The sequence below is a fragment of the Cnephaeus nilssonii genome (genome assembly GCF_951640355.1).
Source record: "Cnephaeus nilssonii genome assembly, chromosome: 2".
Lineage (NCBI taxonomy): Eukaryota > Metazoa > Chordata > Mammalia > Chiroptera > Vespertilionidae > Cnephaeus > Cnephaeus nilssonii.
In genome coordinates, this window is record NC_137073.1 from 61,045,680 (window position 1) to 61,073,580 (window position 27,901).

A 27,901-nucleotide genomic window follows, 5' to 3' on the forward strand; every position below is an offset into this window, starting at 1 on the left:
GGGAGAGTAGGGTGGGGTTGGAGATAAAAAGATGATGTGTACCAGGTTAATGAACATTCACTCTGTCTTTTGTTTGGTGATTAAGAGACTTAGGTTTGATTAGATGTTTTATATTTGAGAAGTATATTTCGGCGTTTGAGGCTAGTCTAGAATAACACTATATTGTTTACATGTTTTATATAAACTTACATTTGGATAGAAATTTGAGGGAAAATTGGAATTATTATGTGGAAGAAATTTATGGTTTTAAGCAGGAATTTTTAAAGTTTTGTTTGTATTTTTATGGACTTCCTTTATTCAATAACCTTCTCTATAAATTGCACTTAAAACCATCATAGAACACAGATAATATGAAAAGCAAATTTGATTTTAACATGAAGATGAGACCTGTGGTTTCTGTCCCTGTCGATTATTGAAATGTTAACTAACTCTCTATGATATACCTGGATGTACATTTCAAGCATCATTTTGAAATGATTTCTAAAGGTTTTGAAAGGGTCAATGTTTTCACTATTTCTACATTAACTCCATTTCTGTTTTAGTGTTTTCATTATCTTCTTTCTTTTCTGATTGACAGTTTCATTGTGAAAAACAAAATGAAAGATCATCATGAGTACATAATGCTTTTGTCATACATACACATTGTCATGCACTAGTTAGGAGTGCTTAGTTCATGGTCCATGAGATAATCTTGGCTAGAAGACTTTTTCACTGAACAGTGAGCTTGTTCAAGGGTGAAGCCAGGCGTGTCCTTTCTAATAAGATTCACTGAGATACATTAGAATCTAAATATGCTTACCTGGAAACTTAAGTGTTAGCATATTTTAGAATAACATTTACTTAGTATCATTGCTTTTGGTTTCAATTATTGGAAACCCTTTTGCCTCAGAGAACCAGAAAACATATCCATGTAATAAAAACTCAGGTGAATATTTTAAGATGTTTTTTCTTTAATAAAAGATTAAGAGGTAGGAGTCAGAATTATAACTACCAAATACTCATTGATTCATTTAGCAAACATTTATTAATCTTCTGACATGTGCCAGGCATAGAACTAGGCACTGGAGATGTAAAGATTAATGTTATGGGCAGTCCCTGCCATCAAGAAAGTACAGACGTATGGAAGAAAAATTCAATAAACTCTTTCCTCAAAGGGGACATCTATAAAGAGAATAATTATGTTTGAGGATGTGCCTGAGAAGCAGTGTCTGCTTCTTCACTTCCCACCCTCTGCTCAGCCCACTCCAGTTGGGTTGTCTCCACCACACTCCTAAGACTGCAACTGACTAGGTCCCTTGTTACCAAGTCCAATGTCATCTTTCTGTGCCTGTCTTACCCAACCTCAGCAGCATTCCATCCTGTTGTCCAACCTCTCCACTTAGAAACTATCCTGATTTTCCTCCTACCTCCTAGCCCAATCTCTCTCACTCTGTTCTGCTGACTAGCCTCTGAATGCTAGAGGTTCCAGCCCCTTCTCTTTATTCACTCTCCTTAAGTAAGCTCATCTAGCCCTATGAATTTAAATGCATTTATGTTAATGATTTCCAAATATTATCTCTAACTCTGATCTCCCTCCAACTCCAGGCATTTACTTCCAACACCTCATCTCCTTATTAAAGTTTAATAGGTACCCCAGTCTTAGCAGATCCAAACACAGTTCTTGATTTCACTGCTCAAACTTACATTTTCCTCAGTGTTTCGCATTTTTGTAAGTGGGATTAACTAGTAGTCCTTTATGTGTCTCTTTTTTGACTGATCCATCCGCAAGTCCTGTCAGTCTTCAGTCATCTAAAATCTAACTCCATCATCCCCATCACCAAGCAAATGAAGACCAGCATCTTAGCCTAATACACCGCCCCTTATATTCAGGCTCCTGCCTTCTCAGACACAGCTCTCATTAAGTTCCTCAGAGCACATTGTACTCCAGTTCTAACCAATTATAACAATGTTGTTTTGTATTTCTGCCCTTTTTCAATGTGCTCTATACCAGAAATGTCTTTCTCCCAAACTAGCCCACACTCATATCTGACTGTTGTCTGCTTGAAAAATTCCTACTCATCTTTCAGATCTCACTCACTCCCCACAACGATTTGACTACCCTGTTCTTTTCTCATGACACTAAATCACTTCATTTTAATTGCTTGCTTGCATATCTGCCTCTTCCTTACCCAATTAAATTTTATTTTTTTAATTTGTGATTGCACACCATCTGACATTTTGCCTGGCACATAGTATATATACTCAATAAATGTTTGTGGAATAAAAAAAAACCCACAAGAAAAACAAAATAAAACCTAACTCCATCAATCACCACCACTCAAATCCCAGGCACCATCATTTCTCTTGAGGACCACTGCCATAGACTTCCAGCTAGTTTCCAAGTTTCCACTCTTCCTCCCATAATTTATTCTCCACGCAGGAACCAGAGTGATCTTTTTAAAACATTAAGTGTAATCATGTAGTTTTCTGATTTTTACCTTTCTAACAGCTCCCTTGTAAAACTGTTTTTAATGCTTCATTTTAGAAACTTCTAGTATTTTAAAAATAATCTCCATCTTTGAATCCAAGCTTATTTTATTACTCCTCCTTACACTTCTGCTCTAGAGATTATGATCCCAGGGGATAAATCTTCATTTACATTTATAGTCAGATTTGACATGTAAGGTTATTATACCATTATTAGAGGCCCAGTGTACAAAATTTGTGCATGGCGGTGGGGGGGGGGGGGGGGGGGGGCGGGGTAGGGAACGCGCCTCAGCCTGGCCTGCATGCAATCCAGGACCCCTCAGGGGATATCGGGCCTAAACTGGCAGTCAGACATCCTTCTCTCAATCCAGGGCGATGCATGCACCAGTGACCATACTTTTCATACAGGTGAAAGGCATCTTACTGTTGTATGGGTAGCTACATATTTTTGCCCTGATTATAAAAAGTAGTGCATAACATGATCCTTCTGAGGCACCATTTTCCCCATCTTATGGGTAGAAAAACTGAAGCAGAGAGAAGTTAAGTAATTGGCTTTATCACACAGTTATAAGTGTCAGAATCAGGGCTGACCACAAAATGTGCAAGCCAGAGTCCATGCATGTCATCGCTGCATCATCCTGTTTTTTCAGTGTTAGAGTAGCCTTGCCAGGTTTTAATTTTTAAATCTAAGAGACTGTTCCCAATATATGGCGTAGGGTCCCTAGGCCTGGCTGGCGATCAGGGCCATCTGTTGGGCAACTGACGGGCGGGGTGATAGGGTGGTTCCCGCTGGCACCCACGTTGGCTGGTGGCCTGGCGCCGCCCACTGTCCGGCCCCACCCCCCGCCACCACTGCCAGTCATCGCCTTACTCTGCAGGGCAACTGGCAGGCGGGGCCATTCGGGGGGGGGGGGGGGGCCTGGCACTCGCTTTGGCTGGCGACCTGGTGCCCCCACTGTATGGCTCTTCCCCCCCCCCCCCATGGCTGCCGCCGGTCACCTCCCTCTTGGAGGGCAGACACACAACGCAGGAGCGTCTTGTAGTCAATGCACGTCATAGCGACCGGTCATCCCGCCATTAGGTTGCTTTGCATATTAGGGTTTTATTATATACTAGAGGCCCAATGCACGAAATTCATGTACGGGTGGGGGGGGTGTCCCTCAGCCCAGCCTGCACCCTCTCCAATCTGGGACCCCTCGAGGGATGTCCAACTGCCCGTTTAGGCCCGATCCCATCGGGCCTAAACGGGCAGTCGGACATCCCGCTCACAATCCAGGACTGCTGGCTCCCAACCGCTTGCCTGCCTGCCTGCCTGATTGCCCCTAACCGCTTCTGCCTGCCAGCCTGGTCACCCCCTAACCACTCCCCTGCCAGCCTGATTGATGCCTAACTGCTCCCCTGCCAGCCCGATTGCCCCTAACTGCCCTCCCTGCCGGCCTGGTCACCCCTAAATGCCCTCCCCTGCCAGCCTGGTCGCCCCTAACTGGCCTCCCCTGCATGCCTGGTTGCCCCCAACTGCCCTCCCCTGCAGGCCTGGGTCCCCCCCAACTGTCCTCCCCTGCAGGCCTGATCGCCCCCAACTGCCCTCCCCTGCAGGCCTAGTCACTCCTAACTGCCCTCCCTTGCAGTCCTGGTCCCTCCCAACTGCCCTCCCCTGCTGGCCTGATCACCCACAACTGCCCTCCCCTGCTGGCCATCTTGTGTCCACATGGGGGCATCCATCTTTGACCACATTGGGGTGGCCATCTTGTGTGTTCGAGTGATGGTCAATTTGCATATTACTCTTTTATTAGATGGGAGGATAAAGCCACATTAAGCTCTGTTTTGGAAAAAAAGTGATAGGATGTTATACTTCAAGTATTATTGGTTTAAAGGCTGGTTCACAGTAACTAACTTTTTAGCTGGTTGTTCAGATTAGATTTTTGCCTTCTATGTTCCTTTAAGAGCTATTTGAAATAGAAAGATTTAAGACAACAGTAATGTTTGTAAAAATTTGGCCTGCATCAGCTACAGTTTGCCAGAAGCTATCTTTCGAAACAAGGATTGTGTTAACTATATTAAGTTTTTGACCTCTTCTCACTACTGTTTTGGTAAGCCTTTTTATATTTCACTCTTTTCAATGCTATGATGGCCAGAAAAAGTTTAGATTGACTCTCAAAGCAAAATACTAGATTTTGTGGAGCTTAATGACTCTTTTTTAGGGGGTGGGTATCTAATAAAAGATTGGGGGCACAGAAGGAGACAGCCTTTGGATTATCTCTAAATTTCACATTCATGCTATCATTCTAAACATATTACCAGTTTCTGACAAGAGCTGAGTATATTTGATTTCTTCATGAACAACAGTCTGATTTTCTGTGCTGTTTCCTGCTTTAGCTCCAATTTCCTTTCTCTTCTCTCCCTACCTAGATTATTTTTTGTTGTTGTTATAGCAGTTAAAATATAATAGTTGTGTAGTTTTTGCTTTCTCTATTAGGAGATATTTTAAATAACAGAATAAAATAACTTTTTAAAGTAATAAGTCATAAGCACAAGTTATTAAAATGGTATTGTACCTCTTTTAGAAAAGAAATATAGTCTATCTTATACAAATTGTATACCAGGGAAATAAATACTTTTTGCTGTTTACTTGCACAGGTGAAAACAAATTCAGGTGTCTGATATTTTCCTTAAGCTATAGTGCAAAACCAAAACAAGTGATTCCCTCAAAGGCTCTCAGTTCTCATCTGTTATTAATATCCAGCTTTCAGACGTTTCACTTTTTATTTTTATTTTTTAAAATACATTTTTATTGGTTTCAGAGAGGAAGAGAGAGGGAGAGAAAGATAGAAACATCAGTGATGAGAAAGAATCATTGATTGGCTGCCACCTGTATGCCCTTTATGGAGCTGGAACCTGCAACCCAGTCATATGCCCTGACCAGGAATCAAACGGAGACTTTCTGGTTCATAGGTTGATACTCAACCGCTGAGCTACAGTGGGTGGGTAGATCTTTCACATTTTATATAACTGCTAGTGGCCCAGTGCACGAATTCATGCACATTGAAAGGAAATTAATGAGAAGAAATATTTTAATATCGCTATCTGCCCTTTTTCTATAATAGAAGTGTCAACCAAATTCACAATCGACAATGACAGATTGAAACACACGTGCGATTGGCGCCAGCAAGAGCTTTATATGTATCACGCATGTGCAAGTCAACTTAGCCTTTTATATATATAGAATGAACTTGCTTAATTAGACCTGCTTTCTAATGTAGATAAACTTTTTCCAGCCCAGTGAAGCACCCCAACTTCTCTTTCAGGTAATTGTCAGCAACACAGCAGTAAATATCAACATGAAGCAAATTATTATTGTAGATCATGCAGGGAGAACAAAGGGTAAATATTTAACTGCAGCAGTGTTTGACTATATTCTGCACAGTGAGAAAACCTGAAGTCATTTTCAAGGTACACCATTTCTTACTCTTTTCAGTTGTGTCAAGTTTCTAAGCTTTCTAAATCTCCATTTTATGGCTAATGAAAAGAAAATAGGATTCCATCGAATCTCCTATCTACCTACTCCAGGATTTCTCTGAGGATCAAATGAGATGAGGCATGGGAAAATGCTTCACAGACATTTAGTTAAAGTGTGAAATGTTTGCACCTGGCTATAAAGCAAGTCATGTTTCTGGGCTGAAGAAACTCCAAGGAGGCTAGTCGCTAGGGAGAGGAAGCTGGGTGTTGCTACATGACGTCATTACCCGGCACCCACAGCTACTATTTTAGGGCTGGACTGGGCTGTGGGCCTCATTTTGCGCCATGGGGTTTTAGCAGCAGCAATTGCGATTTCATGGTGTGTCGCTCCGGGGTGGTGGTGGCGCCTGTGTCCCACTTGGTGGAAGCTGAGTGTTGCTTTGCGGGCGCCAGGTCCACGTTGCCGTTTCTCTGTAAATGGCCAGTGCACATCATGGCAGCTCCTGCATTGAGCATCTGCCTCCTGGTGGTCAGTGTGCATCATAGCGACCGGTTGGATGGACACTTAGCATATTAGCATTTTATATATATAGATATTAACAATTCTAAGGAGGGGGAAGAGAGGCTAGCTGTATAAAGTGTGGGTGGAACACAGTTCTTAAAGTGAGACAGGCCAGGGTTTAAATCTCAGGTAACTTATTAGCTATGTAACCTTAGGTAATTCATAAGATTTATCCAAGAAGTGGAAATAATAGTACCTACCCCATAAGAGTGTTCTGAGAATTCCCAGAAGTGTTAATAAAAAATGGTTGTAGTGCCTGACACATTTTAAGCACTCAATAAATATGACTAGGTAGCTATAATTGTTTCTTAAAACACCCCACTTAATGTACTCACCATTTATAGAGTTTTCTGGTTTTGGTAAAGTTCCAAAACTATTTTTGACTTTAGAATTTTTTTTTATCACTGTCTTTATCATAACTTATAAGGCAGCTTAAGTATTCAGGTAAATATTTGATATTTACTAGTAATAGATGCTTGTTTGTTGATTTGAAATAATTTAAGAATTCTTAATTAGTTTAAGAATAATTCAAGAGTTAACTGAGTTAAGTCAAAGTTCCATGATGGATTCAAAAGGGAAGCGGAAGGTATTTTGAGTACATCTCTAACCTTAGAGAATAAAGTTAGAAAAAGTCTCTATAATGATTTTCTTAGAGAAACATGCTTTCTTAGACCAAGAATGCCATTTCTTATGTTTGTATATTCACAAAAACAATGGTAGTTGATAGAGTAAAAGTAACCATAGATTTAATTTGTCTACATGCATAAGTAATATATAAACAAACAAGAGATGGTTATAACAACTTTTATAGGATAACTTTCTTTTGTTCAACTCCAAAGAAACCTGAGCTTTGCTCCTACTCTTTTACCCTAAAAGAATTATGTCAGAAATTAATATTCAGTAAAATTAAGATTACCTAGCAAATTACTTATTATTTTTATAGTCCCGATATATTTGAGGAATAGTCCCTGAAAATAAGTGGACATAGAACAATTTTTTGTTGCAGTGGAATTGGCTTGTAACAGCACATGTCAAGAGTATAATCAAACTTTTGAGCATTTTAGCATTGCCTACACCAAGCATGTCAAACTTGTGGCCTGTGGACCGCATGTGGCCCACAACGAATATTTTTGCGGCCCAGCCAATATAAAGATATGTAAGAAACATTTTAATAAAAATTTCATAACTTAATTTTTACAATATCCTGTTATACATAATTATTAATAACGAACTACAACATTCGCTAATGACTGATTACTGTAATTGTGTTGCATTCTTTTCCCTTACATGCCTTACACTCAGGCGAACCATTTCTCTCTACTAATACCAGCAGCGAATATTTTAGCAACCGATTGCCACGCCATTAGTCTTGGACTGACTTGTTTGGTGTGTGCAACAGGAAATATTTTGCTTTCGGGGAACAAGAAAAATAGGTTTATTTGCATTACGCTTACTTGTGCAGTTATTCCGTGTCTGGTAAGCTAATGGTCAAGAAAAAATTAATTTTTATTAAAATGTTCTATTTATGTTAATGATAACTCATTTATTTCAGCCCTTTGTACTCAGCATGTCTCTATCGAAATAAACCTACGTTTCTATGAAAATTGAAGCTTTTGTTTTTTTGCAGCCCACATAAACTTAAACCTTGTTTATTTGGCCCAAGTTAGCCTTTGGACTAAGAACTTAACAGATCTTTTGATTGCAAAACATCACCTTTATCAGGTTATTGAAGCATTTGTCAAAAAGAGTTTCCCTAGCTAGTTCCAATTTTGCATTGTTTCTTGGCTGGATGAAGATACCTAATCACAATCTTACTTAGATTATAAGTTGACTACTCTACTTAAACCATATAGTTACTTGATTTTTAAAAGAGCTATTTGGTGTCAATATTTAATTAAAGCTGAAAAATCAAAAGTTGAAGCCCTGTTGAAATTTATTTGTAATGGGAATGTACTTAGTGAGTTAGACATTATTTTAAAACATGCCATATCATATTTGGCCACCTATATTTACATGATCATTTAAAAAATGTGCAGTGAATTCAGTTGTGTTTGTGCAGTTAGGCTTAAAAACATTTAGATTAAAAATTAACTGCTTGAATCATTTGCTTTTTGACTTTTAGAACTTATTCCTGGTAGCTATCCCATTAACACACTGGTCAGATGCATAAGTGGCATAGAGTTCTAGCTGCCTTTTGCATTTTTTAAAATCTAAAATTGGGGTTAAAATCAATAAAGCATTTGAGATTATCTTATGTATTTTTCTTTTCTAGGTTGTCAGATATCTTAAGGGAGTTTTTTAGTAACAGTAATCTTAGTTTTTCCAGTTTGGATAAGCACACAACTATTTTTATTTTTTTTATAAATGAAAAATGCTAGCACAAATATTTATTATACATGGTCCTTATAGCAAAACAAACAAACAAAAAAAAACACCCTATTATTTTTCTTTTAATCCTTACTGGAGGATATTTTTTTCCATTAATTTTTAGATAGAGTGTGGAAGAGAGGGAGGAGGGAGGAAGAGGAGGAGGAGGAGGAGAGAGAAACATCCACGTGAGAGACTCATCGATTGGTTGCTTCCCACATGCTCCCGGATCAGGGGCAGGAATTGAACTGAAACTGAGGTATGTGCACTTGACTGGGAATTGAACCAGAGACCCTTCAGTCCTCTGGCTGATCCTCTAACCATTGAGCAAAACCGGCCAGGACCAAAACCCATTTTTTAATAAGAAACTGAACTTTAGAAATTGTAGTGGTTTCATGAAAATTCATTTTCTTTGGAAACAAAATGCCAGAATAACTGAATAAGCATATGGGCTTTTAAATACTCAGCACTATGCGATAACCAGCTGTAGAGGCAAGAAAAAGAAAGGGATCCAGGTGGCTGGATTTGAGGTCCAGCTCTGCTAATCCTTAGTTTGATGACCTTAAGCAACACACTTTACCTGCTGGACACTCATTTATCTCCTCCTCTGAAATGGGAATAATGATACCTTCTTACCACCCAGGTTTGGTTTTAGGGGGCTCATTTGAGACGATGGGTATAAAAATGCTCTGTCCATTACAAAACTTTGTAAACAGAATTATCATTTTTGTTGAGGAATCAGCAATACAAATAGAACAATAAGCATATCAGGAGGTTAGGTTCTAAATTCAGTGATAAGGCAAAAAAAAACCACACTAGATAAAGTAAAAATTACTCTTAAAAGTTTCTAAATTGATGTAAAGCATAGTTGTATTGTTTTGTCTATACAACCCTGAATAGTAATCTGTAAGGTATACAAGTATATCATGTGTATCACATATATAAAGAGAACATGGCCAAATAATTTTATAATATTTTTTAGCTGAGCATAATGCAGAATGAATACTTGTAAGCTAAATATGTGTTGGATTCCTCTCTTTCATTATAACTAGGAGTAAGACAATCTATGAAAAAATACACCCCAATGTAGTAGAATCGTAGACACAGGCACCTGAAAAAACAACAGCTAACAGGCGTTAATTCAAAGTGGGTATAGGTCAGAATGAGCAAAATGGTGGCAGCAGTGTTTTATTTGGCCTGAAAAAGATTTAACTTTTAAAAATTTGAATCCTCTCTAGGTTAGGCATTTATTCTTCAGGTGCTTACTATTCCTTATTGCTTTACACCCTGTCTCACATTTACTGCCTTGTGTTATTAAACACATTAAGTCTTCCATTCCTGATGTATCCAAAGGAAGGCCTAGGTGAGGAAATTAATCTTAAACTTGAATGTTAAGTGAGTGATTAACATGGATTGGCAAAATGTGTTTGGGAAGGTATGCCAGGTTGAAGGAACAGGAATAAGGTAGGATAATAGAAAAGAAAATGTTCACAAAACAAACAAACAGACAAAAAGGTTAGCATGGCTGAACCACAGTTTAGAGGAAGTGTAGCATGAAATTGGTTGATTCTGTAGATGGCGGCGGGTCTGTTTTCTATGTGGAGAAGTTTGCTTTGCTTTGATGGAACCCATTGTAGGCTGTGAAACATACTGAGAGTGGTGTCTGAGATAGCTTCTGCTAGCTATTTGAATGATGAGCAGCATTTGGAAGGAATTGAAGGTAGGGAGGAAGGCCTTTATCTAGAGCAGGGGTAGGGAACGTCCCCTTCCTGGAAATCATTTGGTCTGGTCCTACCTAGGCATTAGAGGTGAGTTAATTAAATGTTTGCCCAAATACAGCGGGCTAATTTTTAAGTTGGTAATTTTGCATGGCCTGCGAATGATGTTGTAAGTATCCAAATGGCCCTTCACAGAAAAAAGGTTCACCACCCCTGATCTAGGTACTTGGTGATAGGGGCTTGAAATAGACAGAGGTTTTCAAAGGTGAGACTAAGAGCTTAATTTGAGGAAGTTTGGAGCTAACTGGCCAGAGATGATGATTGGGACCCCTGGAGCCACCTTCACTTCATTTTTCTTTGGTGCCTGGTAGTCAAGCTTTCATCACATTTTCTCTTTCTTCCATCAGAATGCTTGCTCCAGATGAAGTAATACTAATTTAGGCCCTTATCACCAGAGTATCGCTAAAGTATCTCCTGGAGCTAATCCTTTATCCTAGCCCCAATCCATCCATCTCCATCTTTCTTACACATGACTGAAGGGACTACTTTCCCTGAAACACTTCTTTCAGCAACTCCCTCTCTTGTTCCAAAACTTAGATGAGTCTCCAATTAGTTATCAGGTCTAAGGCCCTGCCTGAGAGGGTCATGGAGAGGATTAGGGTGGGGTTATTTCACAGGGTGATAAATCTTTTTAAATCCCAGAGGTCTGAAATTTAAATTACTGTATGTCCTATTTATTCTGTAGTGGATAGAAGCAAAACTGAAGACAAATTTTGAGCCCAAGGAAAGATTAGACAGAGATTTCCAGGTCCAGTTCTTATCCTTTGTGTAGTGTTTCAAGTATGAAAGAACTCTACACAGAGACACACTTGTCCTCTGCCCACATAGTACTCATTCCTGTCTCCTCGCTTTTCTATTCAGGCAGAGCACTTCTCCCTGGAGTTAGTCTTTTCTAAATTGCTACCCAAGATCCACCCTTTCCACAAGATCTTTGGCTTTTCTAGTATATCTTATAACCCATAATCTCCCTTCCTTTTTGAGAGTCCTTATTACACCTCCTGGTAGTACTTAGCCTAGTATTTAATCATTCTCTAATATTCCCTAACTAAAATGTGAACTGTCTGGCATGAAGGAATAGGCCCCCACACTCTTGAATCTCCCATAGCAGATATGTGTGGAACACAAAGTAGTAGAAGAAAAGCAGCATGACAAAATAGGAGGATTGAGTCCTGAGTTCTGGTCCCAGCTTAGTTAGTAATGGGACACATTGCCTAAGGGGAATGGGCATTAACTATATTATCCCTAGAATCAGAATTAGGTGATTCTAGTGGCCTGCAGTTGACTGATAGAATATAGTGGGGGTGAGGAGAGAGAAGACTATAAATTTAAGGTTGTGATCCCGGATAACCAAACAGATAGAAGTACCCTTGATAAAAAAGTAGGAAAGAGGTGCCAATTTGGGGGGTGAAGTGGGGTGGTTTAGTGTTTGCCAGTTTTGCTGTCATTGAGTAAAGGAGGAAAAGTGTAACCAGCTTCAGAGATGTTCAATGTTTGTGGTTTGAAAGGAGAGCCATGAGGTAGGACTGATGGAAATATTGTGAAAACTGGAGCCTAGACCTGTGTTACCCAAATTGTAGGGCAACTTCTACGGAAGAAAGGCTTCTTTAGGCTTCTGCAGGCTCACTGCTATTAGTTCAGGAAGAAGTTTAGCTCTGAAAGGTAGGTTTGGGTGGGGTTTTCTTTCTCTAAGGAAATTCTAGCATTAATCTATAATTTATATATTCATAAAAGACCACGACTTAGAATGAATCACTATTAAAAATTATTTTACAGTTTCAATCATTACCCTTTTATCTTCCCTTTAAAAAAACCAAAACACCCACTTCTCACACACCAAAAAATGAATTTTTTTACAAGTAGTACTTTGAGCCTGCTGATAAGTCTGAAGTTTAGTGATCATTTTAGGGTAGTAAAACAATGATAATAGTATCTATTATAATGGTTTTTTTCCACGATGTTTATCCATTTATATAAATAATAATAGAATGGTTAATGCTACCATGTGCTTTTATATTTAGATAATCTATCTTTTAAGAAATACTCATCATTTCATCTAGCTCTTTAGTTTATTGTAATGAAGCATCCATCTTATATAAAAACTGCTGTTTGAAATGTTAACCCTGCTATTTTGGCTTCTGTAAACGCTTGCTTGCTTAAATAATAAGGAAAATAAGACTACTCCCATTCCAGAGAGGCCATAAACTATACCCCAGACAAAGCTGTCAGTGCTGGCACCAGGCCAGGCCTTGAGATATGGTCTCATGGCCCCTTCCAGCACGAAGGCCTTCTTTCTCAGAAGGCCCGGAAGTCTCATTACAAATTTGGGAGACAAAGAGCTAGAAAAAGTATAAATAGAAAAAGTTTCCTCCATGTTGGGGGGCTCAGTATTTGAAAGACACATTTTTCTCTAGGCCTGCGTATAATTATAATAAAATGTAACTCCCCTTTCTCTAAGCATTGCTTGGTTTTTCTCCGGTCTTCTGTAACAGTAATACGGATTAATAAACCTTTAAATCTGCAGAGCAGTTTTGGAAAGTCACTGAAAGTAGTAGGTAATGTGCAGTGGCTGAAGGGAGGGGCACATGGGTGCCTGGCTCTATTTTTATTGGAGATCAAGATGAGACCAGAAACCACTGTTTCTGTTTTTGTGTATTGTATTTGGATATAAGGATATAAGGAATAGTTTACAGGTTGATATGTTGTTATTAAATGTTACCCATATCTGATTTCCTTGTAAATTTCTGTTAAAAATTTAGAAAAGCATTCCCATAAAAAACATTCCGGTAACTGTAGATATAGGATATCATGCCTGAGACTATGGTAGATATTTATAATTATAGCTTTTCTTAAAATATTAAAGCTATGAGAATTCATTATAAAACAAAATATTGTTGTAGAAATTATAGTATTCTCCTAGTGAGCATCTTGTGAGAAAATTGGTAACCTGTTTGACCCTTAATAAAAAACTGATCTCTGGTAAAATGTGAGAAAATAGAAACAATCATTCAATCTCAAATACTTTAATTTTATATTTCTTTTAATTTTTAAGTATTTCTTTAATTTTATATTTCTAGTGTCCTATTAGGGTTTTGCAAAGTTCCTCCAATTTCTTTCCTATTACCACCTCTTTTAAAAAACATATGAAGAGCCCTAGCCAGTTTGGCTGCATGGATAGAGCATTGGCCTGCAGACTGAAATGTTTCAGGTTCTATTCTGGTCAAGGGCACTTGCCCGGGGTTTCGGGCTTGATCCCCAGTAGGGAGCATGCAGGAGGCAGCCGATCAATGATCAATGATTCTTTCTCATCATTGATGTTTCTATTTCTCTCTCCCTCACCCTTCCTCTCTGAAATCAATAAAAATGTATTTTAAAAAATATGAAGAAACTAAGCCAGATTATGATTTTTCTATGTACTAGTAAAATTGAATCTGTATACTAATCATATTTTTACCAAATTGTATCAGTCATTTAAAAAAACCTGATCAGCTATACTACCAAAAGATACCTTTGGTTGTATTATTCAGAGAAATGTCAATAGTGTGCTTCTGTTCATCAAGGCTTCTTAATAAAATGACGTGTAAACCTATGTACACAATGAAAAGGTATTTTCACAGACTATACCACTGACCAAATGCAGATTTAAAATTTAAACATTTAATTCTGTGTCACAGTAATCAAGTTTGACCTGTTTTGTTTTTTATGTTTCTTTTAACAGAACTTAATTCCTTTTCGACCTTCAATTCAGTTCCAAGGGCTCCAAGGGGTGAGTACTCATTGATTTAGCAAGAAAATCTATTTTTCTCATACATTGTTTTACCTAAGTCTTAAAATTTGTTTTCACCTGTGCCTCTTAATGTACTGTCACTCATATTTTATGAACTTTGTGACTAAATGTAAATTTCTGACACCTTTACAACACTTGAATTATCTTCTTCTTTTTAGTTAAAAAATAGTTAAGATATACTTATTGACAATAGATTTTTGCAAGTCATGGGTTATTGCATTTTTAACTATTTTATTGCAGTATAACATATACAAAGTATTATGAGAATGTCTTGTTTACCACAATTAAGTTATAAGGAGTTATTAATTTCAGGAAAATTCTGATTATGTGATATTGTTTTCATTAACTATTCTATTTCATTTCTTTGATTGTGCATACTAGGAAATTAAATATATAAATAGAAAATTGAGTTTTTCCAGTACACAGAATAAACAAAGGGTTCTATTTTATTGCACATTTAAAAACATAATAAATGATAACTCCTAATAAAATGCACCTATGAATTTTCTGTTCATAATAGATGATAGACTTTACAGTACTGTCAGTATCATTTATTACTATTAATATTTAATATTAAATAAATAGGCACAGTCATTCCTTCATCTAAATTAACATGCATTTCTGAATTTGTCTCTGTATAGGATAGTATGGAGAGTTGGAATATCTGTAAATAGAGTTTAGCCTATAGAGAAAAGGCAAGTTGGGAAGGAGGGGAGATTATATTTCTGCTTACTATAAATCTACATACTTATGACTTTTTATCATGTCACAAAATGCAAAATTCAATGTAAATAAATCCAATCTTTCTAAACTTTATAAATTGAAAACATTTCAAGAGTCAAGAGATTAATTATATCATTCAACACCAAGTAGGAGTACTTTTAAATTTTGTACTCCTGCTGACTTGAAAGAGATGTTTTGTGTGTAGATGTCAGAGCTTTACATGATAGCTTAATAAGAGCATCCTTTTTTTCTCCCAAGTTACCGAGTGATTGTAATTGGAACAAGGTTCTCCTGAATTTTGTTTTATAGCTTTTTAGGTAGTCTTTAGCGAATGCTGATTCTGGGTGTGTTTTTTTGTTTGTTGTTGTGTTGGTTTTTTTTTGTTTGTTTGTTTGTTTTTTAGTTGTTTACTTAAGGCTTCTTGAGTTTTCTGGAAATTTTCAATGGTATTAGTTATATCTGAAGAGATGTTCCAGAGGCAGGCCTGAGTCCATGAACCCTGGAGGGCTCCACAGAAACAGTAAAGGGTTATGTTGACACAAGAAACACCCAGACATGTAAGAATTTTTATGCATTTATTTGAGCCAAACTGAGGACAATTGCCAGGAAGCAAAATATCAATGGATTAAGAAAATGCTCCGAAAAAATGGCAGGTTTTTTGTTTTGTTTTGTTGTGTGTTTTTAGTGTGTGTTTATTAAACCTGGGAACAGTGAAGGGTTTAGGATAGAAGAAGCAACTGGTAAGAGCCTAAGTGGGGCTTCTTGGCCCACTGGGAAGTCAGAGGAAAGGGGGCCTTGGAGACAGGTTCAGTGGGTTAGCCCAGGACAAGCTGCCGCTGCCTTGTGCTCCCCTGATTGTAAGTCTTGTGGGGACCCTTAGAGTTTAGGAGGGAAGAAAGGCATGGGCCTGCTCCCAGGAGGGAGAGCTCATCTAGTTTTAGCACTTATTGTATACATCGGAATCAAAGGGGGAGATGTAGATGGGTTACATGAAATTTGCTGGTGATTAGGGAGACTAGAGAAAACAAAGCAGGAAATCTCTGGGTTTGGATACAAAGTAAAAGGAATGGACATACACATCTTTTACATAGGTGGATGTAGGATAGATAACAACACAATAACAGTAACAATGAGGGGCTCTGTAGTCTCCTGCTCTGGTGGGAAATAGTGCCCTACCAGTTGCCCTCAGGCTGTAGGAATCATTGCAAAGCAGGCAGTTTATATTTGAAACCTTGGACATCCTTTTCTGAATTCTACCTACTTCCCCAAGCTTTTCTGTCTCAGCTTCCCCAGTTTATCTATGTAAGCCCCATTCTCTCTCCCCATTCTATCCTCACCTGAGTATAGTTCATGATAAAAGTAATTTGGATATAAATGACTGATAGGTTTAAATTTTAATAGGTGTTTTCATTTTAGCAGATAAGCTTTTTAACCCAAATGAACGGTTATTGGATTTCGTAGAGTAGAAGGTGGAGGAGTGGAAGGGGAGGAATTTGCAGACTGACAACTGTGGGATATGTGGCCCAATCTTGCTTATTCTGAGTTCTGTCTCCTTGTCCCCTCCACCCCAACTGCTGTTCACTTTTTATTCTAACTGGGAACAAAATATATGGACTCAGCATTGTTTCAGAGCCTGCAGCTGCATTCCATCCACCCCTCCCCCTTTCTCTTTGCTTAGCTCTCACCAGCCTTTTGGGACTTAGTGGAAACAAAGAGTCATTAAGGGGGAGAGAGTGGGTTGGCACTGCCCACAGGGAATACACAGGGCCACAAGTGTGAGGGTCTCTGTACAGTGCTCCTCTGTTTGTCTAGAGAGGCAGGATAATTTAACATTGCCTATGCTGATTGCTCCAGAAACTCTTGGATGTACACTTACAGTTTTCCTATGTGGAAAATGTTTAGGAATTTAAATGGAAGGTTTAAATTTAGGTTTCCCACAAAAGATACTTTTCCTTAATGAGAAATTTTAGTTCTCTTTTACTACAGCGTTTCAAAAACTTTGAAAATGTTTCTAGAAAGGATTTAGCAAATCTAACAAATTTACAGTTTTTACATCAAACGTGATTGAAAATATACAACTATCATGATAATGTCATATGTAGGCATATTTGAAGCATAACTGAAGCATTGTTAAAATATCATTTTAAAAGTGAACATTTACTGTTAAAAATATATCCTGATGCTGAGCACTGCATAGTTATATTGTGCCTTGTTACTAATATAGGATTTCCCCCCACTCAGTAGTGTCTTTAGAAGGTCAGAATTTGAGTTTTGGAAGGTTAGCTTTTAAGCATATTTACTTTTGTGCCTGAATATGTTCTCTTAGGTTGAAATTTTCTTCTAAAAAAAAATGCAGAGTGTTAAAGTATAGCAATATACTGTTAAAGAGTAAAAATTCTGAGAATCATTGATTACCTGGATTTTTATTATCACAGCTGGGCAGCAACTTTTATAGCATAAAAAATGTAAATTGTATCTTTCACAATTCATCTCACCCCTTTCCTTTAACAGGGGTGAGGAACGTCGAGGTGGGGAAATCATTTGGTCTAGCCCTGCCAAGGCATTAGGAGTGAGTTAATTAAATGTTTGACCAAATATAGCAGGTTACTTTTTAAGTTGATAATTTTGTATGGCCCTCGAATGATGTTATAAATATCCTTGGCAGAAAAAAGGTTCCCCACCCCTGCTTTAGAGGAAGAGGGTGCTCAGGAAATTGAATGGTCATTGAAGGCATTTTATGGATTCAGAAAGAGGAGGAAATACCTGTAGGAGCAGTTGATTGTGATTTCTAAACTCGTGATTATCAGGAGCTACATAAATCAGCCACAAAAGTCTTGTTGAGTCAACTAATTATCCTCACAGTTTTAATCCATACCTATGATGCTCACTAACTAAAGGTTTCCTAGGATTATACATCCTGTAGACCATTTCAATTAAACAGAAAAAGTATCTGGTAAGATTCACGTAGGCTACAGTATTGAGGTGTTCAGGTTACAACATTCAGAGGAAAATGCTACATCTTTATTGTCAGGTAAGCTTTATACACATCAGAATAGTTCTGTCTCTTATATTTTAACGGAAATATACTGAAATTGTGACAGGTGGAAATTTTCTCAAAAAGTGTGTCTCAGTGCAGTTTTAAGAACTAAACCCTGTATTTTTTTGTTTGTTGAACATTTCTTGACTGAAGACACAGATATGGAGGCATATAGTATTTGTATATGTAGCTGTACTGTAGGTCTCCACATCGCCAGGGGAAAGTTCTCGCTATTACTGCAAAGTTTTAAAAGGAGAGGTACCAGAAGCAAATTAAGTCAGTGTTTTAAAGTAATGGCAGTTGTAACTGATGAAGTTATCTACTAACATAATTATTTTTCACAATAAACTGTCATCAGTGGATGTGCTAATAGTTCTATTGTTCTGCTTGTTTCTTATTTTAGGACACATTCTTTTAGCCCCTATAGTTCCACATACTCTGCTAAGTGTTTAGTGTGCAAAGATACAGGGGTGGGTAAGACATGGGCTCCGCCCTTAGGGCACTCCTGACAAACATACAGGCTAATACTCAGAAAAGAATAATAAGGTAGAGCATATCCAGAACCCTCCACTGGGAACTTCTATAGAAATAGGGGACTGTCAGGAACGAGGCTTATGTGTATATTTCTGATTGATATGAATCAGCATTTTAAACAAAGTTTTCAGTAGATGCAAAATACTATATCCTGGAGTAGGTATGTAAAATTCCAGAAGGCTCCTTAAAATCCATGTGCACACATACACAAAAAGGTAGATCTGTGGTATGTATATAATTCGGACAAAATCTGAAATGGCAAGGTTTTTTGCAGAAAATAAAGGCCACATACTCTGGTGTGCGGCAGCCTTGCAGAGTGGACTTGCCTGCTGCCTCAGGGACTCAGGTGTGCCGGGAATGATTGCCACAGGGCAATGAGAAACAGTGTCAACTTTGTCATAGCAAATGGGATCCCAAACTCCTGTACTAACTCAGTATTTCCTATGAGAATGTTGTTCCAAATTCTTTCAAATTTAAGCTTATTTCAGACTCAGCAATCCCAGAGGCTTTAAAAAACAGAATTTAGAAATTACTTGTAAGAAAAGGACTGAAAAATAGAAAATATTTTCTATAAGTACCATGTAGTGTCTCCTATAAAATATGGAGTCACACACACTTTTCCAAGAATAAACAAGGAATAGCCAGCCAAACAAGTTTTAAATGTATGTCTTTCTAAAAGGCATAGTGACTTGAAGATTAATCAGCATTTAACTGTTAACTTTAAAGGCTTAAATAGTGCTATAAAATTCTTGAAGTAGAGTCATTGATGCTAAAGAACAGAGGTTGAATTTTTCTTCTCTCTCTTTTTTTTTAACTTCCAAACTTAGCAAAGTGCTTCAAGTTTTGTTTTTTTAATTGTTTATTTTCCTTTGCCAGGCTGGGGAGAAGATTGGGTCTGAAAAAACTAAATTACACAGTATTTGAAATTAGTAGGCAATTTCAGCCCACCTGCAAAGGCTTCCTGAACACTATCCTTCTCTAACCTACTTGATACCTGGGAAGCAAAGATAACTTTCCACTTGAAATAGCAACAGGGATAAAAATAAATCCCCAACACTGCCATTCGTTCTTAGATATGCCTGCACTCTGACTGCTTTCCCTGCTGATTTTGGTTTGGCTAGCCCACTGGTTTTGCCAACAGTTGTGTTTAGTCAGTCTGCTCAAAGGTTGTTGACTAACAGCTACCTTTATACACCCTGCTCTGAATGTAGTTAATACTAGAAGGATGCTAAAGTTATATCCTTTTGTAATGCTAGTTCTGTTTGTTTTTTTTAATACTAACTGGCTGACGTGTAAATAACATTTTAATATTTGCATTGAATTATAACTCTTTAACCACATGTTAATTTACTAAGGTATTAATACAATAGAAAATTATCTAATTGGAAAGAGTTAACTTTGATATATATCAAAGGTTATATTACATAGTATATATTATAATTGTATGTATAATATGTAATATATCTATACTAATAAAAGGGTTATATGCTAATTAGGGTGGATGTCTTCCAGACATCCATCCGGACAAAACCACAGCGGCTGTGAGGCCCAGGGCTCAGGCAGCCATGGCTCAGGCAGCCGTGGGCTCAGGCAGCCGTGAGCCCCGGCGGCTGCAAGGCCCAGGGCTCGGGCCTCACAGCCGCTGCAGCCAGCAGTGGCAGCAGCAGTGGGGTGATGGGAGCAGCACCTTCCCCTGATCAGCCTGGTCGCCTCCCACAGAGGGAGGTCAGACTGCGGCTTAGGCCCGCTCCCCACGGTAAGGCATCAGTAGGACATCCCCTGAGGGCTCTCGGACTGTGAGAGGGGACAGGCTGCGCTGAGGGACCCCCCCCTAGTGCACGAATTTTTCATGCACCAGGCCTCTAGTAAATGTATAATTATACATGTATATGTAGAATCTCATATTTGGCCAGGGGAATGGTCTGACATTCTGGAAACTCATATTACTTCAAACAATAATTAAATCATAGTTTGAAGTTATTGTAAATTGACCAACTTCTCTATTTTATGTTGCCATACTCCTCTGCCCTCTTCTTTCTGTATAAGAACTAGCCATAGGGTTTCTCAAGGAGAGTAGTGAGCTAAATTCACTGTCTGTATCTTCACAACTCAGCCAAGTACCACTACAGGCACCAGTGGCATAAGGGGGACCTAGCCCTCCTCCTGCCATGGAAGAGTGCAGAATGGTGGAGGGTGGGAGGGTAATTTTGTGTGTTTGTGGTACCTGGGGAAACTGTTTCAAAGTACTCATGGACCACAGCCTCACACAGGCTCCGTGTGGACTACAGCAGATCAAGCTTCCCAAAACATGATCAGGAACAGGAGTTGAAGGTGAAACCATCCTGCTCTGCCCTTCACCAAACTGTAGTCACTTTGGAAATCAGCAACTAAAACTATTATTGAAATCTACATCTGCCACATATACCATAAATTACATTCTTAGCAGTGAGTTAAGCTTACTATCATTATTCAGTAAGCATTATGCATTCTCACTGTGTACCAGGCACCATGGTAGACAATGTATAGACCAAGGTAACTGGGACCTTGAAATACTAGCTCTTGTTTCTAATTGACATCACCTGTTTGTCAATAAAATCTGCCATGATGGCTTTGCTTTCTTGTTTCCCACCAAAAACTGAAACTTATGAAGTTGAGTCACCTATGATACAGACATTGTCACTTTAATATCACTAATTTAAGCTTGGAAAATAATATTTTTATCATTCTACTAGAAGCCCGATGCACGAAGATTCCCCTGGCTACTGGCACCACCTTCTGCCTCTTGCCTTGTTGCATCAATTTGCATATTCCATCCTTATTGGCTGTGGGTGCTGCCATCTTTTGTCATGGAGTTATGGTCAATTTGCATATTCCATCTTTATCAGATAAGATAACATCTGTGGTTCTTACAGCTAACCCACCCTTAAATTTAAACCATGAGCATTATTTAAATATCTTTTGACCTCTTACTATGTGTATGGTCCTATCCTAGGCACACAAGATGAGCTTATAAGAGCTTTCTTAAAAGGGAGTCAAAATTTAAAGCAGGAAAAACAATTTAGCATAATATGTCCAAACCCAAGATCTTATTTCAAACAATATTTAACCCACACGCATACACACAAAATACTATATGCTATTGATTTCAAGGTGTGTTTTATTTTTAACATTGAATGTCTTTGGAATTGGAATGCTTCTCATTATCAGTGGCATCTTAGTATTGTGTCATAGTTTGTAAGCATTTTATACAGTGGTGCATAAAATCATGAATTGTTTTAAAATTGCTGGCATCTTAGATTTAATTAACTATAGTCATGCAGTGGAAGTAGAGTTCCTATGTTCTGCAATAAGAGTTTATCTAAATAGAGTATCTTCAATAGTTTTATTTCCTGACCTCCCCTACCCCCAACCCTCTTGATTAGCTTTCTTCTTAGCTCAATATGTTAAATAATCTGGAGAACTTATAGGGAAGGTATATTTTTATAACCATCCTTGAATTGTGATGTAAACTGTAAGGAACAAAACTATAGAATTAAAATGTTCTCATATTTGTGTTTTTGGCTAAAAACCTTAACTTATAAAAGTTACTTGTTTTGAAAACAAGTTTAGAAGAGAAAAGTTATTGACTTAAAGACTTGAAAAGCTCACAGTCTTGCTTTGAGGCTAATGAATTTGCCCTTACTAGCCTAAGAATTTTCAAATCTCTCTAGTGTTATGATTAGTACCATATTTAGCATAAATGCATAATTATCTATTCTATTATTTTGTATATAGATTTCAATTATTTTTCTTTCTTTAAAAAAAAATTTTTTTTTGATTTCCAAAAGGAAGGGAGAGGGAGAGATAGAAACATCCTATCTAATAAAAGAGTAATATGCAAATTGACCATCATTCCAACACACAAGATGGCTGCCCCCATGTGGTCAAAGATGGCTGTCCCCATGTGGACACAAGATGGCCGCCACAAGATGGCCAGCAGGGGAGGGCAGTTGGGAGGGACCAGGCCTGGAAGGGAGGGCAGTTGGGGGCGATCAAGCCTGCAGGGGAGGGCAGTTAGGGGTGACCAGGCCTGCAGAGGAGGGAAGTTGGGGGCGACTGGGCCTGCAGGGAAGGGCAGTTAGGGGAAAACAGGTTGGCAGGGGAGCAGTTAGGCATCAATCAGGCTGGCAGGGGAGTGGTTAGGGGGTGATCAGGCTGGCAGGCAGAAGCGGTTAGGGGCAATCAGGAAGGCAGGCAGGCGAGCAGTTGGGAGCCAGCAGTCCTGGATTGTGAGAGGGATGTCCGACTGCCCGTTTAGGCCCGATCCTACAAGGATCGGGCCTAAACGGGCAGTCGGACATCCCTCAAGGGGTCCCAGATTGGAGAGGGTGCAGGCTGGGCTGAGGGACGACCCCCCCCGCCCCCCGTGCACGAATTTCGTGCACCGGGCCTCTAGTCAAGGATAAGAGAGAATCATTGATCAGCTGCCTCCTGCACACCCCCCTGGAATGTGCCCTTGACTGGAATCAAACTTGGGACCCTTCAGTCCACAGGCTAATGCTCTATCCACTGAGGCAAACCAGCTAGGGCTCAATTATTTTTCAATAATTACAGCTAAAATTTATTAAATACTAGAGGCCCGGTGCACAAATTCATGCACGGTGGGGTTCCAGTGAGTCATGTGGTTAGATTTGCAATTTAACATGGTTATTCAGTAGCTACCTTGACTTAATTATTCTTTATATATGGGAAGGAAGGAAAAGGAGGAGTTAAGGATGGCTCCATATATATATGACGAGCATTTGGTTAGATAGTGAGGCCATTATTCAAGATCTGAAATAGATGAAAGAACAGATTAAGGCAGGAGACATGGGGTGTGTTTGGTTTGGGACTGCTGTACAGGTGTTCAGATAATACACCACACCTCATTTTATCAAGATAGAACTGTTCAGAAGGCATGGGGATTTAGAACAAAAACGGTTTTCAAGAAGCAACCCCAAAAGGACATTTAATAGGATTTAATTATACTTGGAGGCCCAATAATGAGAAGAAAAAAAGGTATATTTACAGATGGAATAAAATCATAGTTAAGGGTGTTGTTGTTTTCAACTGTCAAGAATATTGGCTTATTTGTGAACACTTTTAGGAATGTTGATACTTTAAATTACTGACACTTAGGGAATTTCCAGCTCCTGGAAATTTGTTCACACTAATTAAGAACAATGGCAAGCTAATAGAGATAAACCGTGATATAAGTACACAATAGTGAAAGACAGTGATTTACTAGTAGACTTTAAATTTTAGAGTATACAACATGGCAGTGAAAGCCCTAGTGGGAAGAAGACTACATTTGATGTGACACCACTTTTTTAAATATATATTTTTATTGATTTCAGAGAGGAAGAGAGAAGGAGAGAGAGATAGAAACATCAATGATGAGAGATAATCATTGATCGGCTGTCACCTGCTCACCCCACACTGGGGATCAAGCCCACAACTGGGGCATGTGCCCTGACTGGGAATTGAACCGTGACCTCTTGGTTCACAGGTCGACGCTCAACCACTGAGCCACGCTGGCTGGGCTGGTGTGACACCATTTTTATAAAGTTCAATAAGAGGCAAAAATCAAACAATATGTTGTATATGTATATGCACATGTGATAAAATTATTAAAAATAAAGGATGATAATCACAAAAGGTAGAAAAGTTATTACCTCTTGTAGAGAAAGGCAGGCAGAAAGGCCAGGAGAAGAACAGATGGGTAGATATATTATTGCTAACTAGTGACCCAGTGCACAAAATTCATGCACAGGAGGGGGGATGTTCCCTCAGCCCAGCCTGCACCCTCTCCAATCGGGGACTCCTTAGGGGATGTCTGACCGCAATCTGGGACCACTGGCTCCTAACTGCTCACCTGCCTGCCTACCTGATCGTCCCTAACTGCCCTCCCCTGCCAGCCTGATCTTGCCCCCAACTGCCCTCCCCTGCTGGCCTGATCTCGCCCCTAAATGCCCTCCCCTGCTGGCCTGATCTTGCCCCAATGGCCCTCCCCTGCTGGCCTGATCTCACCCCCAACTGTCTCTGCCTGCCTGATCACCCCTAACTGCCCTCCCTTGCCAGCCTGATCCCACCCCCAACTGCCCTCCCCTGCCAGCCTGATCTCGCCCCCAATGGCCCTCCCTTGTCGGCCTGATCTCTCCCTTAACTGCCCTTCTCTGCCAGCCTGATCTTGCCCCCAACTGCCCTCCCCTGCTGGCCTGATTTCACCCCAACTGCCCTCCCCTGCCAGCCTGGTTGCCCCCAACTGCCCTCCCTTGCCGGCCTGATCTCGCCCCCAATAGCCCTCCCCTATCGGCCTGTTCTCACCCCCAACTGCTTTCCCCTGCCAGCCTGATTTCCCCTAACTACCTCTGCCTACCTGATCGTCCCTAACTGCCCTCCCCTGCCAGCCTGATCTTGCCCCCAGTGGCCCTCCCCTGCCGGCCTGATCTCACCCCCAACTGCCTCTCCTGCTGGCCTGACCTTGTCCCCAACTGTCCTCCCCTGCCGGCCTGATTGCCCCTAATGGCCTCTGCCTTGGCCCCCACCATCATGGCTTTGTCCAGAAGGAAGTCAGACGTCTGGAAGATGGCTGGTTGACCTGGTCTAATTAGCATATTACCCTTTTGATAGTATAGATTATATAGGATAGGATTGCTTAAATGGGGTGGGGGGGAGCCTTTTTCATCAGGAGGAGATGCTCTTGGCAGACAAAAATACATAATCCCTATATCTGGACTGATAGCCAGCCATATGCACTATACTGCCAAACAGGTCATTGAAAAATTGAACCGCTTTCTTACACCTTACACCAAACAGCTGTTGCCCTTAAAACCCCTCTCAGGCCCCACCTTAGGTTCTGCATTCACAGTTCACCCAGATTAGGTTCTGATTGGTCGGTTTCTATGCCAGTCAGCGACAAAAGTTCCGCCTCCTAGGCAGCCATTGGCTCCTCGCACTTCACCCAGATTTGGTTCTGATTGGTCAGTTTCTATGCCAGTCAACGTCTCCGGGCCTATCAACAGACCTGATCAGAGAGGTGGGGCTTATCAACAGCACCAGCGGAGGCCCGAGAGAGAGGTGTGGCTGCTGGCCAGGCCCCGAGAGAAAGAGAGAGGCAAGGGCTGATCAACAGCTGCCACAGAGGCTACAGATCAGACCCTGCTTCTATCTCCAGGCTTCTCTTTGGGCCTGATCTGCAGCCCCCTTGGCAGTCAGTGCTGGGTCATGGCACCCACAGCAGCAGGCAGTCAGTACTGGGTCGTCACGGCAACCCAGCATTGACTTCCAGTCAGTTGAGCCTTCGGTCATTTTGGATGTTATGGACCCTGGGTTTTTATATATTAGAATGTTCTGTTTCTTAAGTTGGGAGGTGAGTTCACAGGTGCTCATTATGTCATCAATCTTCTTAACTATCAAGCTGTATTTGTTTTGTAGAAACAAATATTACATAAACTAGTTTGTTTTCATTATGATTAACTTTAAATATAATTTGTCATCTTCATGGATTAAATGAGGGGAAAAATTATTTCAATAGATGCCAAAAAGGCATTTGATAAAAAATTGGTATTAAATCTGGATTAAAACTTTAGGTAAGTAACAGAAAGAATAATTCTTCCTTAGCATGATGAAAAATATCTTTGTCAAACTAATAGCCGGTTACCATACTTAGAGATAAGACAATATAAATAGTCTTATTAATGTTAGCAATAAAATACAAATGCCCACTATCATCTCTATAGTTTAACATTGTTCTGAGGATGTTCAGTAATGTCATGGAAAGGAAATGAAATAAAAGCTATGGATAATAGATAAGTGGGAGCAAATTTGCCAGTATCTGCAGATAACCCAAGTAACCAGGTTAAAAACTTACAAGATTTTCTTCAGTAAGGTGGTCAGTTCAGAAATAACTGTTTGAAAAAAACTAGCAGCCTAATAGTGGGAGGGTAGAATGAAGAGAAGTCTCTTTTTAAAATGGGAGGAATATCAGAATGTTTGTAAATTGATGAGAATGATTTATATATATATATATATATATATATATATATATATATATATATATATATATATATATATCAACAGCTGCCACGGAGGCTACAGATCAGACCCTGCTTCTATCTAAAATATATTTATTTATATATATATTTTAAATATATATATATATAAATAAATATATTTTAATTTACTTCAGAGAGGAAGGAAGAGGAAGAGAGAGATAGAAACATCAATGATGAGAGAGTATCATTAACTGGCTGCCTCCTGCATGCCCCCTACTGGGGATCAAGCCTGCAACCCAGGCATGTGCCCTGACCAGGAATCAAACCATGACCTCCTGGTTCATAGGTCAATGCTCAACCACCGAGCCACACCAATTGGGCTAAATTATATACTTATATTCATTCCACATAAAAAGATATGATATTTATCTTTCTCTGTCTGATTTATTTCACTCAGTATAATGTCCTTGAGGTCCATTCATGATGTATGTGTACACATGCACACATATACACACACATCACAATTCCTTTATCTATTCATTTACTAAGGGACACTTAGGTTGTTTTCATATCTTGGCTATTGTAAAAAATTCTGCAATCAATGTAGGGGTGCAGGTTCTTTTTGAATTAGTGTTTTCATTTCCTTTGGATAAATATCCAGAAGTGGAATTACTGGATCATATGATAGTTCTATTTTTAATTTTTTGAGGAACCTCCATCCTATTTTCTATAGAATGGGAATGTTTTATATAGTGGCTGCACCAATTTATTTTCTCACCAACAGTACACAAGAGTTCCCTTTTCTCCACATCCTCGTCAAAACATGTTATTTCTTGTCTTTTTTATAATAGCCATTTATTTAACAGGTGTGAAAGGGACATCTCATTGTGGTGTTGATTTTGATTTCCCTGATGATTTATAATGTAGAGCATCTTTTCATGTACCTATTGGCCATCTGTATATCTTTGGGAAAATGTCTATTCAGATTTCATGACCATTTTAAAATTAGATTGTTTGGTCTTTTGCTATAGCATTGTATGAGTTCTTTATATATCTTGGATATTAACCCATTATCATATTCATGATTTGCAAATATTTTCTCACATTCAGTAGGTTGCCTATTAATTTTGATGATGGTTTCCTTTTCTGTGCAGAAGATTTTTAGTTTGATGTAGTCCC

General features: G+C 39.2%; 1 protein-coding gene across 1 annotated transcript in view; it reads left to right on the forward strand.

Annotated features, from left to right (window-relative positions):
- The window catches only part of ELL2 (elongation factor for RNA polymerase II 2), an 82,649-nt gene that overhangs the window by 6,679 nt on the left and 48,069 nt on the right, over positions 1-27,901 (forward strand). Inside the window, exon 2 of the mRNA XM_079781389.1 lies at positions 14,345-14,392. Coding sequence (XP_079637515.1) covers positions 14,345-14,392 — 48 coding nt within the window. The remainder of the gene's footprint in view (positions 1-14,344; positions 14,393-27,901) is intronic.